Here is a 17,152-nt window from a genome sequence, read left to right as displayed (position 1 = left end):
TTGTTTAGTATCCAAAGTATTAGTTAGTGGGAGGTTTCAGGCTTTGAACATAGGTTGAACCGCAAGACGTTATTAACCTAACTAATTAAAACTTAGAAAATGTCTGTTCTTTTGATTTGATTTTTAAAAGTGATCGACGGCTAAATCTAGGTAGTTAATTAACGAACTACGTAATCAACAATGGTCTGAGTAGTCAAGCATGCATCAGTTTTAATTCGTTATACAAGTAATTAACGATCTACAAATTAAAAACTCAGGTGGACACCAAATTCAATTTTGTGGTTATTGGTATTATATTAGGTTTCCACCGCTTAGAGTTGAGATGCTGAATCTTTGGTTTTTAATACAATTTTGTTTGTCCATAAAGTTTTCATCGATTGTTCTTGCACTGTACATTCGCTTTATATTATATTAATTAATATTGTGAAGTAATAATTAGTTGTCTAACGGATGTTTTTAAGTGATCTTGAGTTCTATATGTATTAGCTTTTAAGGTGCGTGGTTAAAAAATATTACAAGAGCTTATTAGCAGTTGAGCTATTCTCTCAATTATTAGTTAATTTTAGAGTAGAATACCAACTTCCTTCAAGGAGGCAAATGCTTCCTTCACTATAGTTTTGTAAATGTAGGAGTACTGTCACATATACTCTTGTATTTGTTCAAGTTTTTAGTTGTCCATTGTTCAGTTGCTTTTATGGTTTTTAGACTATAGAGTTATTTATTTATTTTTAAAATTATCTCAACCCAAATGTCGTGATTACCCACACTTACTGAGATGCTATAAATGACCAAACTAATTTACCAATAGTCATTGCATGATCTTTGTTTGCACCAGTTGGTATAACCAACTGATATGCCTTCGCCTAATATTAGCCATTCTTTCCTAAATTCAATATAACTGAAGGGAGGGATAAAAAATTGTATGTCTTGCAATTTTACTTTTTATTATCGTGGGGCATGATAAATTGTCCTTCTCATATTAAAAATGTAACTGCAAATGGTGGGTTGCCATAGCTAGTGGTTAGAGTCTTTTTTTTTTTACTCACTTGCACTAAATCTCATTTCAAACCTTTCTCCTTCCCTAAAGTATATTTTAAATTAAGAATATTAAGTTCGTATTCAAATGTGAAACTTACTAAAAAGTTTATAACTCACACAATGTGAGAGGTGGTCGCATTTTTCCTCTGTTGAAGACATTTTCAGAGAGAAATATGCAACAAAATCTGAAGAATGTTTTATTTTTTTTTTAAATTTAAAATATTCGAAATGATTTGCCTAATATTCTTTTAATCACTTTTCATTTTCTCTTAGCTCTTTTTTTGTTTTTTCCATTGACATCTTCTCTTAATTCTTGTTTCTATCTCTTTTCTCTCTCTTTCCTAATTAGGCTTTAATTATAAAACATTAAACAAAAATAAAATTTTAATTGAAGTGATCAACTGAAACTACCCTTCTCCTCTTGATGGTATATGTATAGCCTATGAGTTTGTTTATTAATCTAAAATATTTGACAAAAAGAAAAAGAAATTCTTTCTCTTGTTCTTCTTTAACTTGCTTCTTTTTGCATATAGAATTATCTATACCACTGAAAACTAAAAAATCACGCCTGCATTTTGTCCATGCCTACTTAAGAAAGTGGAGGCTTTTTCTTGGCCTGTGTAAAACTAATAAACTAGGATCTTCACTTGGAAATTTTGTGCAATGAGGCGAAACGAAAACGAAAACATTTTCCTTGGCTCATCAAATATTAATGACTTGCAAGGTATCTACCAAACGTGAAAAAATAAATTACTTCAGTGGTGGTGCTGAAAGGATGTTTTACAGATTGTAGATGAGAAATCTAACAATGTTTAGTTGCAGGAAAAATATGTAAACAACAGAATTTACATTTGTAGAAGAAATTAAACGAACCCACAAGCACCATTCCTCAAAATCAATCTGAACTTGAGTAGTACGTACTAGTGCTGGAGTACTACAGTAATAATGGACAAGAATATATTCATAAGCTTATGAGAAACTAACAATTAAAATTGCTTCTCAATTCCCAACCTTTTTATTTTCATTTAACTAATTATCGTCGTGTGATCAATCTAGCCTCTGAAAACTTCAATCTATTGCCTCCGTGACAAGGCCGTATTATGAACCCCAGTCACACTTTCGCTGTTTCCGGTGGATGTAGATGTGACGAGAGCAGAAGACAATTTGCAAGTTGTTGCAATAGCCTGCATGCATAAGGAACGATTGGTCCCTAACTGTTTCTTTGGAAAGGAAAGGTTTCGCTGACAAGCGTTGGAGCAAACACCAGACTTGGAGTGGAGAGCGCAACTGCAGTTCTTATGGTATGGCCTTCGTTCAATTTCGGTGTCTTGCATTGACAGGCTTCCTTCAAACACACACTGAAACATTATCGCGGTAACTCCTGTGCTAGACATTCTCTTGTACTAGTTAATGTGAAAGGCTGTGAGTGGTGTATGCTGAGTAGCTTAATTAAGTGTTTGTGTAGGACTTGTGTTATATATGTTTGAGTGTGTTGAAAATTCTGCATGCTTTCTGAAACATTTATATACAAGAGGGAATCAATGTGTGCTAAATCTTTGTGGGGGAAATCAAGAAAAATATTTGTGCTATTGCTCGTACGTACTCTTGTTGAACACGGGAAAAGTTAGGTATGGGATTCTTGCCAAAGTGCAACGAAGAGTGAGACAAAGCGATTCTTTCTAGGGCTATTTTGATTCAACTTTGTTTATTGCCCTAGTTTTTCTAAACACAGAGAGATCGTACAAAAGACTAAGAGAAGCATTCGACTTGGCTTTCCAATTCGTGGCTTGGCTTCGGAATCTAAGTACTAATTAGTTTAGTCTGAGGCTGTTAGCGCATTTATTTAACAATGCGTTATTTACCTAACTAGTTAGAAGAGGCTGCTCATTTTATTATTAGGCCTTGGTTGACGATTGATTCAATGCAAATAACTAACAGATAGGTCTCATTCAAGCATCAGTTTTCGTTATACAAGTAAACTACATAGTAATCCTTCACATGGAAACGTAAATATCGTTATGCGATCTGATATTATTATATTAGTTTGCATCAGTTAGAGTTGAGAGGGTGCATTTTTGTGTTAACTACAATTCTGTTTGTCGAATTTTTGTCGATAGTTCTGCACTGCCCATATCAGTCTTTGATTCCATGGTTATTATTTAGCATCAAAACCTAGAGAAAACCTTGTATTGGTTAGAAAATTTGATTAAAAAATAATCGGCTACTATTTGCTGGGGTCGTTCTCTCTCTAGGTGTTTATACACGTTCTCTCTTTCTGTCGAAAGATCTGATGTCGTGGTCCATTATATGTAGTAACTACAGTTACAGCTTCGTACAAGATCCAATTGATAATAAAATTTTCAAAAATGCAGGAGTGCCGCCATTTACTTGTGCTTCGCATATATTGACTCTTGAGTTGCCCTTTTGATCAACTCAACTGTTGTATTAGATTTTAGAACACCCAAATCAACAAGCTAGGTTTCACTTGTCTGCTTTAGCTATATGAGCAAACTCCTCATATGATTCGGGTTCATATTACATCACTCTCCGGACTTGTTAAAAAAATACACAATCTTGCAATAGTTGTCTGCCATGTACTCGTGCTTCGCATATATTGACTGCTTTTGTAGCAGAAGAAATTATTGAAATTGGGAAATAGTACATACTGCTGGTGGGAATGCAGATTATAGAGCAGAACATCATTTTCTCAATAGTATTGAGACGGAGTGAGAGATGGTTACTCACGGATACTCCGTCATCGTAGAGCCGTACAAAATAGGAATGACAGAATTGCCGCTAATAATTGCACCTAAGCACATAAAGGGTACAATTAACAAAACTATACTCAAACGATTGAATTTGGAAAAACGGACATCATAAACGAGTCCAGGACGTCGAAATTAGCCTAGGGGGGGTCCCAGATGAAACCCGAAAAAAATTAACAAAAATCAACGTTGATCGTTAAGCGGTCAAAGTCAAAGTCAATTGTCAACATTGACAGGTCAATGGGTCTGAGTCAGGTCAAGTCAGCCGGGTATGCATTTCTACTATTAAAACATGCATTTTAAAAGGGATCCACTCACAGATACTCCATCGTCGTAGAGCCGTACGAAATAAGAATGACAAAATCGCCGTTAATAATTGCACCTAAGCACATAAAGGGTACAATTAACAAAACTATACTCAAACGATTGAATTGCAGAAAACGGACGTCATAAACAAGTCTAGGATGTCGAAATTAGCCTAGGAGGGGTCCCAGACAAAACCCGAAAAAAGTCAACAAAAATTAACGTTGACCGTTGACAATCAAATTCAAAGTCAAAGTCAATTGTCAACGTTGACGGGTCAACTGTCAAACCGGGTTAACGGGTCCGGGTCGGGTCAAGCCAACCAGGTCAAAGGATTTGGGTCAACCAAGTTGGGCCTAAAAGGTTTGGGTCCAATGGATTTTAGTGTTTAAAGGGTATTGGGCTTGAGGCTATCGGGTCGGAGGCCCAAGGGGCTAGGGTCCCAGGTTTATAGGTCAAAGGGTCTGGGCTTGAAAGCCCGACCCAAGGTAAGGGTTTTAGAAAATAAATTAAATTAAATTAATTAAATAAATGGGTTGGGTTGGGCTCGAGTTCCACAAGCCAAGGGCCCAAGTTCCACATGGCCCTAAGGCCTGACGTCACGCCCTAAATTAAAAAAAAAATTTCCGAGCATGCATAAAAAGAGCAACCTAAAGATAATAACAGGTGACTGGGTTTAACTAAAACTTTTCATTAAACAAAATAATTTACATAGTCATTACACATAAAAGAAAGTGACAACCACCCCTTAAAAAGTTTAAAACTATTTATAAGCAGTCTCTTTCTTCCAAATCAGCCACTAGATTCCTGTCACATCTCCTGTAACACAACTAATTACACAACTAATAAGGGGTGAGCTAAAAGCTCAATAGGGCCCAAGGCCTCAAGTGATTAATATTATTAATGTTATGAATGTTTTATGAGTAATGTAATGCAAGAACAAAACTTCTTTTCTACCCAACCCATTAATCTATATATTGAAGCAACCAGACCTGCATGTCCCATACCATGCATTTTATCCCTGTGGTCCCGAGTGCTTTAATATATAGAATAACCCCCATCAACTAACCCAAGTTCATAACGCTTTTGCTAGTCATCTTATCTGATTCATTGATCTCCAGCGCAAATCACCCACATCGACAATTCCCGTCGATATCCTATTCTACTGTGCACTTCGGGCTCGCTTGGAACCGGTTTCACAATGAACAAACTCAACTACACAAAAGCTAATTTCCACATTTTTCCCACAACATAAGTAACTCCTTTACTTCGTTGACAAATGATAATGATCATGCCAATATATAATATACCACATAACAAATCACATCTAAGTCAATAGTTGAATATATCTCAAGTTCACATAACAATATTTCACGAAATACAAGTAACAAAGACAATCAGTTAATTCCCCAAATTCCCCTACCTGGATTCCAAAGCATTGCTCCGAGATAATAACACAAGAAACCACAACTGTGATAAGCTCCTATTCACAAGTATAAGAAAATCACTATATGCAAGACAAGAAATTTAATCCCAGTCAAAGCACTTGAGATTACTAACTTAACAACACCCATTTCAAATGCCCTTTTGGTTGATCTAAAATAATAACATGGTCATAACAGAACGTTTGAATGGGTACAACTTGCAGAACAAGGGACATGTGAAATACAAATATAAATATGCATGCTGTCTTCATGGTGTATAAGCTGGGAACATAACTTTAGCCAATAATTAAATGAAGTCTTTCATATGATTAATGAATAAGTATATTAAACCACATATATAAGCAAATTACCAAATGCATGACATGAACTCTAATCCTAATTAATGCATTTAAGTTTATCATTTCCGCAATACTAATTCACAAGTTACTATATGTTGATCAACTCCAAACACATGCTTTACTTGATACAGTTGAAACTATACCTAAGAACATATGCAGATAGTTCCATGCCGAGAAAGCTAGCTTGGTTAACTCAGGCTTGTGCAAAGTTATATGCATGAATACCAGCATATACATATATAGTTTCTGTCAAACCAATAAGAAAGATATACGTTCGAATTAATATGCTCAAGCCCTCTTTTATATAACAACCGCTAATAAAGGTAAGAGATCATATTTAGCACGTGATAATTATGTATAGGTTCAGTCCTATCACTTTTGTGTAGGTAAGATGATCTCCAATTGTAAAGTCTGATAGCCAAACGTCTATGCAACAGAGATGAAACACGACTGAGTTCTACATTAAATGGAGCTACGGAAAGACTAAAGAAAATATGAGAATCATTACCCATATTTATCCTGCTACAGATTTGACACCGCCGATTAAGAAGCACCTCAGCTTCTGGTTTCTTACTCCCTTCTCTCTCTCTCTTCCCCATAAGATACTAATGTCTAAAATGAAATGCAGGTGCAGCTCCCTATTTATAGTCGGAGAAGGCAGCAGCTTCTTAGAGTGCTGAACAAGTACTTAAAATATAATATAGTATACTAGCATATGGGATATTAGATGCTAGAGAGCAGGAGCTGTCAATCAAATGGAGAAACAAAAATGAGAAGGCCTCGGACCTTTACACCTGGTCGTGGAGATAAGAAGAGAATAAATAAGAAGTAAGGAAGAAGAATTGGAAGCGGCTGACATTAGTAAGGTTAACTAACTGTTGGTAAGGGTAAATAATTGGGCTTAAATTTATGTGATGAAATTGGATACCAAGGTCACTTCTGAAAATCCATCTACAGTATAAAACACTGTATAAAGTAATTTATAAATTACCAATGGAAAATATCTAAACAATTTATAATACAAAGTTCAATGAAACTAACCACAATAATCAACACGTAATTATTATATAAGTATTTTTTTTTTTAAGTGCAGGTCCTCACACCTGATCCTTTTGGGTTTTTGGGTTTAGTTTCAACGGGCCTTGGGCTTGACAGCCCAGCCCAAAAGTCCTAAGCCCGAAGGCCTGGATTGGTTTCTCGCTGGGGAAGGAAGTCGGAGCCTTCTGTGCTCCGGTCAACGGCAAACCAACACTATAAGGTACGATTTAACCATGAAACTGAAGGTGGAGGTGAGAGGGAGAGGTTCCTTACCTTTGATTGCCGTGATATGGAAGGAATCGGCCAGATATTCGACCTCGACTCCACGGCTCACTAAACCTGGGTGTGATGTGGGTGTCCCGGTGTTTCACAGGGACGGGGGAAAGGGAGAGGGAAGGTTCAGGTGATGGTGTTGATGTCGTGGTTTGTCGGAGGGGATGGTGTATGGGTGTGTGGGTGCGGATCGCCGGGGAGGGGAGAGATGGGTGTAGAGAGATATGTGAGAGTGAGAGGGATCCGAGAATGAGAGAGCTGAGAGAGTGACTCGGTGAGAGAAAGTGAGGTGATGGGTGGTGTGGGAGCTACCACATGGCAGAAAAAAGAGAAGGGGAGCCGGGGGAAAGAAAACAGAAGGTGAGCCCCTTGGCACATCAATTAAGATTTAAAAGCAACCCATTTCAAAACAAACATTCCAAAATTAATGAAATTACAAAAATATCATTTTTATTCCGTAAATTCTGAAACGGATTGTCATATAATTTCCCCATCCTTTGATTAAGGTTGACTTCAAATTTGATAGTATTACATTAGCTAATAGTTTCATAAGAAACAACCCCATTCTTAAATTAGTTGACGAAAGCTATGTCTACAGTCTCTTACACCCATTCTGCAATAACTTGCAAGCTATGACTTGTGCATTAATTGGTCTAATATAAAGGGTATATATATTTATTTCACCATCAAGGTCTAGTTGAAATTTGAATAATACTAGAGAGATCATATATTTATATTATATTATTATATTATATGATGCGGTTGTAAACCAATCTATCAGAGAAGAAGAAGATTGATAGGAAGAGAAATGAAGAGGGAAAGAGTACTTGGAGAGCAAGATAAATTTCTGAATTGTGTTTTAATTATTTCTCATTACTATAACTATTTTATTACAAAGGATATTTATACTAATGAAGACAGCTTCCTAACTAAGCTATCTTCTAACAACCTTATAACTGCAAGACTAATCTATTGACATTTGGCAACATCTTATCCATTCATATAATACTCCTAACATCCCCCCTCAAGCTCAGGGGCAGAGACTGAGCCGGAGATTGTTGCAATGGAGCTGAAACAGAGGCGCGGACAAACCCTTGGTGAAAATATCAGCAAACTGCTCACCAGAAGAGACAAAATGCACTTGCAGAAGGTGGTTAGCAACTCGTTCGCGCACAAAATGGATATCAACCTCTATATGTTTGGTTCGTTGATGCTGGACAGGATTCAAGGTTAAGGCAATAGCAGAAAGATTGTCACAATACAGAGTAGGTGTGTCAGATATAGAAACCTGCAAAAAGCCTAGCAACTGTTTAATCCAATCAATCTCAGCTGCTGTAGAAGACAATGCCCGATACTCAGCCTCGGTTGATGACCGAGAGACAGTTTGCTGCTTCTTGGAGGACCATGAGATCGGATTCGAGCCTAGAAAAGCAACCAAACCAGTGGTGGAACGTCTATCATTAGGATCCCCTGCCCAATCTGCATCACTAAAAGCTTTCAGATCCAAATCACCCTTAACATATCGAATGCCAAAGCCTTGTGTAGCTCGAAGGTATCTAAGAATCCTCTTGACTGCCAGAAAATGAGATTCCATCGGGGCCTGCATAAACTGACTCACTTGATGCACTGCAAAAGCAATATCAGGTCTTGTGAATGTTAGATATTGAAGAGCCCCCACAAGACTCCTATACATTGCAGGATTGTTATATGGTTGCCCATCATCTTTCAATAAACGAGCATAAGGTAAACAGGGAGTAGCACAAGGCTTGGAAGACAGCATTTCTGACTTGGTGAGAAGGTCAGTGATATACTTTTCTTGAGACAAAAAAATCCCATTGGGTTGCTGCACAATCTGAATCCCCAGAAAATAATGCAATGGTCCCAAGTCCTTAATATCAAACTCATGTGCCAAGGCAGTAATAACATCAGTAACACATTGACTGACACTTCCTGTGATGATTATATCATCAACATACAATAAAAGAATCACAACAGAATCACCAGCATGCTTGACAAACAGTGAAGAGTCAGAATAAGTGGACTGGAAACCTAAAGAAGGGAGAAACTTGGTAAATCGGTCATTCCAGGCCCTAGTGGCTTGTTTCAACCCATACAAGGACTTATGGAGCTTACAAACAAAATCCTTATGTTTAGTATCAAGAAATCCAGGAGGTTGGGACATATAGACCTCTTCCTGCAGAATGCCATGTAAAAAGGCATTTTTCACATCTAACTGCCTCAAACACCAGCCATAGTGTGCAGCCAAAGCAAGGACAAGTCTCACAGTGGTTGGTTTTACCACAGGACTGAAAGTCTCCCCATAATCGATACCCTCTTCTTGATTAAACCCCTTTGCAACTAAACGGGCCTTATACCTCCCTATAGAACCATCAGCAGTCTTCTTAATTTTGAACACCCATTTACAGCCCACTAAATTCTTGTGAGAAGGAAGAGGAACCAAAGACCAAGTACCTTGATTATATAGAGCTGATAGTTCTTCTTTCATGGCTGCACACCACACAGGAGAAGTCAAAGCAGATTTATAAGTAGCAGGTTCCACTTTAGTGAGATCAGCCCCTCCATTTTCATGAACCACAGATAAGAAGGCAATTTTCTTAGAAATACCACTCTTCGATCGAGTTTGCATTGGATGCAAATTAAAGGTTGGAACAGAGAGGACAACTTGGAGGTGATCAGGCTGAAATTCAGAAACCACAGGAACAGGAGAGGATACGGACTGATCTGCAGTGCTAGTAATGAGGGCAGCCTCAGGAAGATCACCAGGGAGAGTATGACTACCAGACGGTGCAGAGGGCATAGACAGACTAGAACCATTTGACAACCTGGGGGCAGTGAGAGAGTGACACCTAGGGGCTAAAGGACTAGTTGGAACAGACTGTGATGACCTAGACTCCATCATACGAGAAGAAGAAACAGAAGGCACAACCAGCACATTATCATTGTTTGGTACCAAACCAGAAGTAGAAACATAAGAAGGAAGAACAGGGGAATGAACTGGTTTAACAGAAGACACTAAGGTGGAATAAGGGAATTCAGATTCATCAAAGAAAACATGTCTTGATATATAGAACCGTTTCTTAGTCACCTCAAAACATATGTACCCTTTAAACTTAGAAGCATACCCCAAGAAGACACATTTGGTAGTTCTAGGTTGAAGTTTAGTACGATTATAAGGTCTCAAGAGTGGGAAACAAGAACAACCAAAAACTCGAAGATGTTGAATTTCAGGAATGGCATGAAACAGTAGCTCAAATGGGGATTTATTATCCAAAGTAGAAGATGGCATCCTATTGATAAGATAGACAGAAGTAAGAACTGCATAGGACCAAAAAAGAGAGGGTAAAGAAGCTGTTTGTAACAAAGTGATGGAAGTCTCAACTATATGTCTATGTTTGCGCTCAGCTAGGCCGTTTTGCTCAGGGGTATGAGGACAGGACATATGATGAAGAATGCCTTTATCCAAAAGAAAAGCTTGAAAAGATTTCCCTATATACTCCCCTCCCCCATCTGTTTGTAATGTTTTCACAGAGGCAGCAAATTGAGTTAAAATGTATTGATAGAAAGATACAAAGGTTGAGTAAACATCACTTTTATTACTTAGTGGAAAAATCCAAGTATAACGAGTACACTCATCAATAAAGGTCACATAATACTTGAACCCTTCAATGGACAAACAAGGAGCTGGACCCCAAACATCACTATGAACTATCTCAAAAGGTTTTACAGACTTAAACTGAGACACAGGAAAAGGAAGTTTGGTAAACTTGCCTTCCAAACAGTTAGAACACAACAGAGGCAAAGAATCAGGACTACAAGACAATCTGGACTTTCTTAAAATCTGAGATACTATAGGATTAGAAGGATGACCTAATCTATTGTGCCATAGTCTGGAATTCACTTGTTGTCCAAGATAAGCAGCATAGGCATGTTTTGAAGAAGCACCAAATGTGGAAGACAGAATCGGATACACCCCATTACTGCACAGTCCTTTGTAGAGTATCCTCCCTGTGGTTTTGTCCTGAATCCAGAAACAAAAGGCATCAAAGATTATCCAACAATTATTGTCCAAGCAGATTTTATGAACTGACAGCAGATTCTGTGTTAATTTCGGAACATATAAAACAGAATTTAATTGCAAAGACTGTAATGGAGTGTGAAGAGTGGTAGAGCCAATATGAGATATGGCTAAACCTTCACCATTGGCAGCTTGGATAGTCTCAGTGGATGGATAAGGAGTTGCAAGAGACAGATTCTGCAACTCAGTGGTCATGTGATTAGTTGCTCCTGAGTCAGTGAGCCAAACTTGCTGAGATAGACCATATGACTGAGTAGAACTAGACTGATTTCCAGAGTTGGTATGAGCATACAAGGCAGTCATTGGATCATTAGAACGCTTCTGGAAACAAAACTCAGCACTGTGACTAGAATTCCCACATATTTGACATCCTGAATTCACCCCAGTATTCCGAAATCGACAAGTATCAGCAAAATGATTATTTTTCCCACAGATTTGGCAGCCTTGAGAAACAGAAGTATTTCTAAAACGACAAGTAGTGGCAAGATGATTAGCCTTGCCACAGATTTGGCATGTCATCAAAGAAGAAGGACCAAACTGTTGTGGAGAATTGCCCAAAATTCCAGGACCAGAATTAGAAAAGAAAGACTTGTTGGTGCCAAACCTGTTATTGGAATGAAACCGATCTCTGCCTTTATTCTTGTTATTGAACCCTCGAGAACCATTATACTGATAATTGGAATTATGATTCTGAGACACAAAACCACCAGAATTCTTAGAAGGAAGACCTGGCTGTTGAGCAACCAAAGCAGTAAGCAAAGGAGCAGAATGCATAGTTTCAAGCATGGCTTCTTCAGCAAGAAGTTGGGAACGCAGATCTTTCAATGAAATAACAGTATCACGACCCCTAATGACTGACTGAATGGTATTGAACTCAGAAGGTAAACCAGTCAATGTAAGAATGACAATATCATCATCGTCAAAATGAACACCAGCAGCAGACAAATAATCGCGAGCTTCCTTGATCCTTTCCAGATATAGAGTGATGGAATCATTACCTTTCTTGATAGTTTGTAACTCAGATTTCATCTGGAAAATACTGGATCTAGTAACAGTAGAAAATTGTTCTTTCAGACGAGTCCACAAATCCAGAGAACTGATACTCCCAATTGCACAAGAAATTGCAGGAGGCGAAAGAGTAGCAGAAATAAGCTGCATCAACGCTTTGTCATGCATTTTCCAAATCCGGTATGCATCAGATTCAACTTGTGCAGTAGTACTACCCGAAACAACTTCAGAATCCCCAGAAATCACATCAGTAAATCGAGGAGGGCAAGGAGTAGACCCATCAACAAACCCCATAATGCCATAGCCTTCCAACAAAAGCTGCATTTGGAAATGCCAAGTCAAGTAATTGGTATCGTCCAGCTTCATGGTTACGGACGTAGAGACGGAGGAGAGAAGAGATGTAATAGGCGATTGCAAGATTTGCAACTGAGACACGGTCACCATTTTGGTAGAATTGCTTCACCGAAAGTGACAGAGAACAAACGTCGAACACTTGGTGTGCAGAAAACCAAACACAAACGAATGAACCCTAACTCGAGCAGAAAATACCCAAATCAAGAAGAAAGAAATAGAAGAGAGAAACACATATATATGTGCGAGCAGAAGCGGAAGATATACAGAAATCCCAGATCGATACACCCCAAAGCTTTATGCTTTTTCCGGCGATGATACCATGTAAACCAATCTAAACAGTTATCAGAGAAGAAGAAGATTGATAGGAAGAGAAATGAAGAGGGAAAGAGTACTTAGAGAGCAAGATAAATTTCTGAATTGTGTTTTAATTATTTCTCATTACTATAACTATTTTATTACAAAGGATATTTATACTAATGAAGACAGCTTCCTAACTAAGCTATCTTCTAACAACCTTATAACTGCAAGACTAATCTATTGACATTTGGCAACATCTTATCCATTCATATAATACTCCTAACAGCGGTGAGTGATACATATAATCGAATTGAATGAAAAAAAACTCATTAATTGATATGGCATGCACATATCAATTACTACATCATATGATGCATCAATATAGTATCAATATGTGGTCTTTCTAACATTTTCCATTATGTTTGGATGACGAAAATAAAATTGAAATTTGAATAAAAGTCAAAATTTATAAACATGCACCTATTTCCTTGTTTGAATTCATAAAGATGAAATTTAGAATTTTTGCGTAGAAAAAAACTTATGATTTGAGACCTCTAATTTCCAATTTTAAATTCCCTGTAAATAATTGTCATTTTCAAATTTCAATGAGTGAGATTTTAAAAATAAAAAATCTAAAAAAAACTCAACGATAAGTGGCTACCACCTCCACTTGTTGTCACATCCCAGCCCGAGGAGGATCACTTCCCTGCCCCGCTCCACCACCGTAGCACGATATTGTCCGCTTTGGGTCCCGATCACGCCCTCACGGTTTTGTTTCTGGGAACTCACACGAGAACTTCCCGATGGGTCACCCATCCTGGGAATGCTCTCGGGCGCTACTCGCTTAACTTCGGAGTTCCCATGGAACCCGAAACCAGTGAGCTCCCAAAAGGCCTCGTGCTAGGTAAAGATAGGAATATACATTTAAGGATCACTCCCCTGGGCGATGTGGGATGTCACAATCCATCCCCCCTTAGGGGCCCGACGTCCTCGTCGGCACACACGCAACCAGGGTTAGGCTCTGATACCAAATTGTCACATCCCGGCCCGGGGCGGATCACTTCCCGGGCCCGCTCCACCACCGTAGCACGATATTGTCCGCTTTGGGCCCCGATCACGCCCTCACGGTTTTGTTTCTGGGAACTCACACGAGAACTTCCCGATGGGTCACCCATCCTGGGAATGCTCTCGGGCGCTACTCGCTTAACTTCGGAGTTCTCATGGAACCCGAAGCCAGTGAGCTCCCAAAATGCCTCGTGCTAGGTAGAGATAGGAATATACATTTAAGGATCACTCCCCTGGGCGATGTGAGATGTCACACTTGTCTCCACTACCCACCATCATTATCACTATCATAAGGTTCTAAAAGACGATACACACTAGTTAGGCAGTGAGCTGGGGTCTAGTGTCTAGGCAGCTAGTCGAGGTCAAGACGAGGCCTTAGGCTGATCAGATAGATTTAAGTAAATTTGTTGTACATTGTATAAACAAGTGTTTTTTATATTTAAAAATTACATAATCATATAAGGATATACAATTTACAAAATAGAATGATTTATAAATTATAAAGTATTAAAACATATTCAAAACATGAAAAGCAAACATATAATGAGTGTTCATCCGGCAAACATATAATGAGTGTTCATCCGGCAAACATGTAATGAGTGTCCATCCAACTATTCACCAAGTCTTTTACAATTTATTAAAAGAAATAAAATGCAAAACGAAAGTGATTTATTTTCTGTCCAAGTGAAAGTCACAACTTAAGCAACTGCCTAGGCCAATCTAGGCAGGTTATGCGAGTTTAGGCACCCTCCCTTAATTTTCAAATATCTAGATCTTAATTAAGGCAGTAGCCAGCCACCTAACGCCTAGGTAAAAATTTCTAAAACAATGCACCATCATTGCTACCACCATCACCACACACTGCCGTCTCCCCCGCCTTTGCGGCTGCCACTACCACCACACGCTATTGTCTCCCTCGCCTTTGTCACTGCCACCATCCACCATCATTATCACCATCACGACTGTTGTCGCTACCACATATTGTTGTCTCCCCCGTCGTTGTCGCCACCACCACCCACTGTCATCACCGCCATCTCCACCACCACTACTAGGATATTTCCTAACTAAATTGTCACATCCCGGCCCGGGGCGGATCACTTCCCAGGTCCGCTCCACCACCGTAGCACGATATTGTCCGCTTTGGGTTTACCATTCCCTCACGGTTTTGTTTTTGGGAACTCACGAGCAACTTCCCAGAAGGTCACCCATCCTGGGAGTGCTCTAGCCCCCTTCTCGCTTAACTTCGGAGTTCCTAAAAAAACTCAAAGCCAGTGAGCTCCCAAAAGGCCTCGCGCTAGGTAGGGATGGGAATATCATTTAAGGATCAGTCCCCTGGGCGATGTGGGATGTCACAATCCACCCCCCTTAGGGGCCCAACGTTCTCGTCGGCACATTTCCGGCCAGGGATAGGCTCTGATACCAAATTGTCACATCCCGACCCGGGACGGATCACTTCCCGGGCCCGCTTCCACTACCGTAGCACGATATTGTCCGCTTTGGGCTTACCATTCCCTCACGGTTTTGTTTTTGGGAACTCACGAGCAACTTCCCAGAAGGTCACCCATCCTGGGAGTGCTCTAGCCCCCTTCTCGCTTAACTTCGGAGTTCCTACGGAACCCGAAGCCAGTGAGCTCCCAAAAGGCCTCGCGCTAGGTAGGGATGGGAATATCATTTAAGGATCAGTCCCCTGGGCGATGTGGGATGTCACATAGGTGGCTAGTCAAGAGCCTAGGCAGACATGAGAAAATTTATTATATATCGTATAAATAAATGTCTGTTTTTACTTAAGAAATACATAATTGTATTATAATACATAAATTGCAAAATAAATGACATACTGATGATAAAATATTATAACATAATGAAAATATGGGTAACAAGCATATAATGTGTTCATTCGACTATTTAACAAGTCTCTTACAATTGTCACTTAGTATTATTGTCTAATGGTATTTCTCTTCACTTGCAATTGAGAGGTCTTGGATTCGATTATCGCCAAAGATAAATTTGAACCACATTATTGTTAACTCATTGTGAGGCTAAGGCCAACCCCTTCCTTGTAGTGTAGATAATATCGTTTGTTAAAAAAAATAAATAAAAACAAGTCTCTTACAAATTAGAAAAAAAATAAAATGCAAAATGAAGGTTTTTTATTTTTTGTCTAAGTGAGAGTTGCGACTTAAACAGATAGATAGACGAGTCTATATGGGTGCCTAGGCGCCTAAACAACTCCAGACACCCTTTTCTAATTTTTAAACTCCTAGAATTAATATGAACGATGACCAGCTACCTAACGCTTAAACAAGAATTTTTAGACCAATGATTTTAAACGACGTACACTAAAAATTTTAGATAGTTGATTGAACTTGAAAACAGTGAGTTGAGAAATGCCTCATTCATCAGACAATTTCTTGTTTATGTGCCTCAAATCTCTTTCGATTAATCGATTTATTTAATTTAACCGCTAGAAAAAAGTACAAATTTTTTTCTCTCTCTAATTTATATTTGAAAATGACAGGGAAGCACACAGACGGAGGGACATGAGAACATGGATGGCATTTCACTTTGTGTGTCATTTCTTCTGTTTGTTCGTTTTCTTTTTCCTCTTTTTGTTATAATATATTAACACAAGTTGTCTTTCGAACCGTTGAACATGGCGGTGCAGCCGACTAAACAGCCCATCCAGCCTACAATACGTTATATACGTGTGGTGGTGTTTCCGTGTTTGCATTGTATTTTATTGGTTTTATTGACCATTTGGCAATTAAACACGTACACTCAAAGGCTGATGATTGCAGGGTTTACTCTTTCGTTATGTTAACGGCTCTCCAATTCCTATGCATTATTTAATCTTAGATCCAGGAATCTCCACAAAAATCTGAAAAAGTTTTATTTTCAAGTCACCAGAAAACTCTGGAAATAGATTTATTTGCGAGTCACAATTGAGCACAAATTCAAATATGATTACTTATGATTTATTTGTTGAATTGAATGAATCGTTACATGTAAGAAAACAAAAAATTCTAGAAAAATCTGAAGAAGTTTTATTTTCAAGTCACCAAAAAACTCTGGAAATAGGTTTAGTTGCAAGTCACAGTTGTGCACATATTCAAATATGATCACTTATGATTT

At 38.6% G+C, this 17,152-nt stretch overlaps 1 protein-coding gene and 1 long non-coding RNA gene across 2 annotated transcripts; both read right to left on the bottom strand.

The window, feature by feature from the left end:
• Positions 1–2,111: 2,111 nt before the first annotated feature.
• On the bottom strand, positions 2,112–2,432 carry LOC103949200. The gene has a single exon (XM_009360305.2). It carries the CDS (start codon positions 2,430–2,432, stop codon positions 2,112–2,114), a length of 321 nt encoding a protein of 106 aa, XP_009358580.2.
• Positions 2,433–4,777: 2,345 nt separating this feature from the next.
• On the bottom strand, positions 4,778–7,549 carry LOC125477493. The gene is made up of 2 exons (XR_007258551.1): positions 6,398–7,549; positions 4,778–5,589 (listed from the first exon to the last, which is right to left on the bottom strand). It is a non-coding gene; the product is annotated as an uncharacterized LOC125477493 (long non-coding RNA).
• Between the last annotated feature and the right edge of the window lie 9,603 nt (positions 7,550–17,152).

The sequence above is a fragment of a genome, unplaced genomic scaffold (genome assembly GCF_019419815.1).
Source record: "Pyrus x bretschneideri cultivar Hongxiangsu unplaced genomic scaffold, Pyrus_bretschneideri_v1 Contig1, whole genome shotgun sequence".
NCBI classification, from domain to species: domain Eukaryota; kingdom Viridiplantae; phylum Streptophyta; class Magnoliopsida; order Rosales; family Rosaceae; genus Pyrus; species Pyrus x bretschneideri.
Note: the sequence above shows the minus strand (reverse complement) of the source record. Positions and strands in the feature narration are given on the sequence as shown.

Bases quoted from the DNA above. Each gene is read 5' to 3' on its own strand.
- LOC103949200 (XM_009360305.2), bottom strand. From the start codon at position 2,432: ATGTCTAGCACAGGAGTTACCGCGATAATGTTTCAGTGTGTGTTTGAA.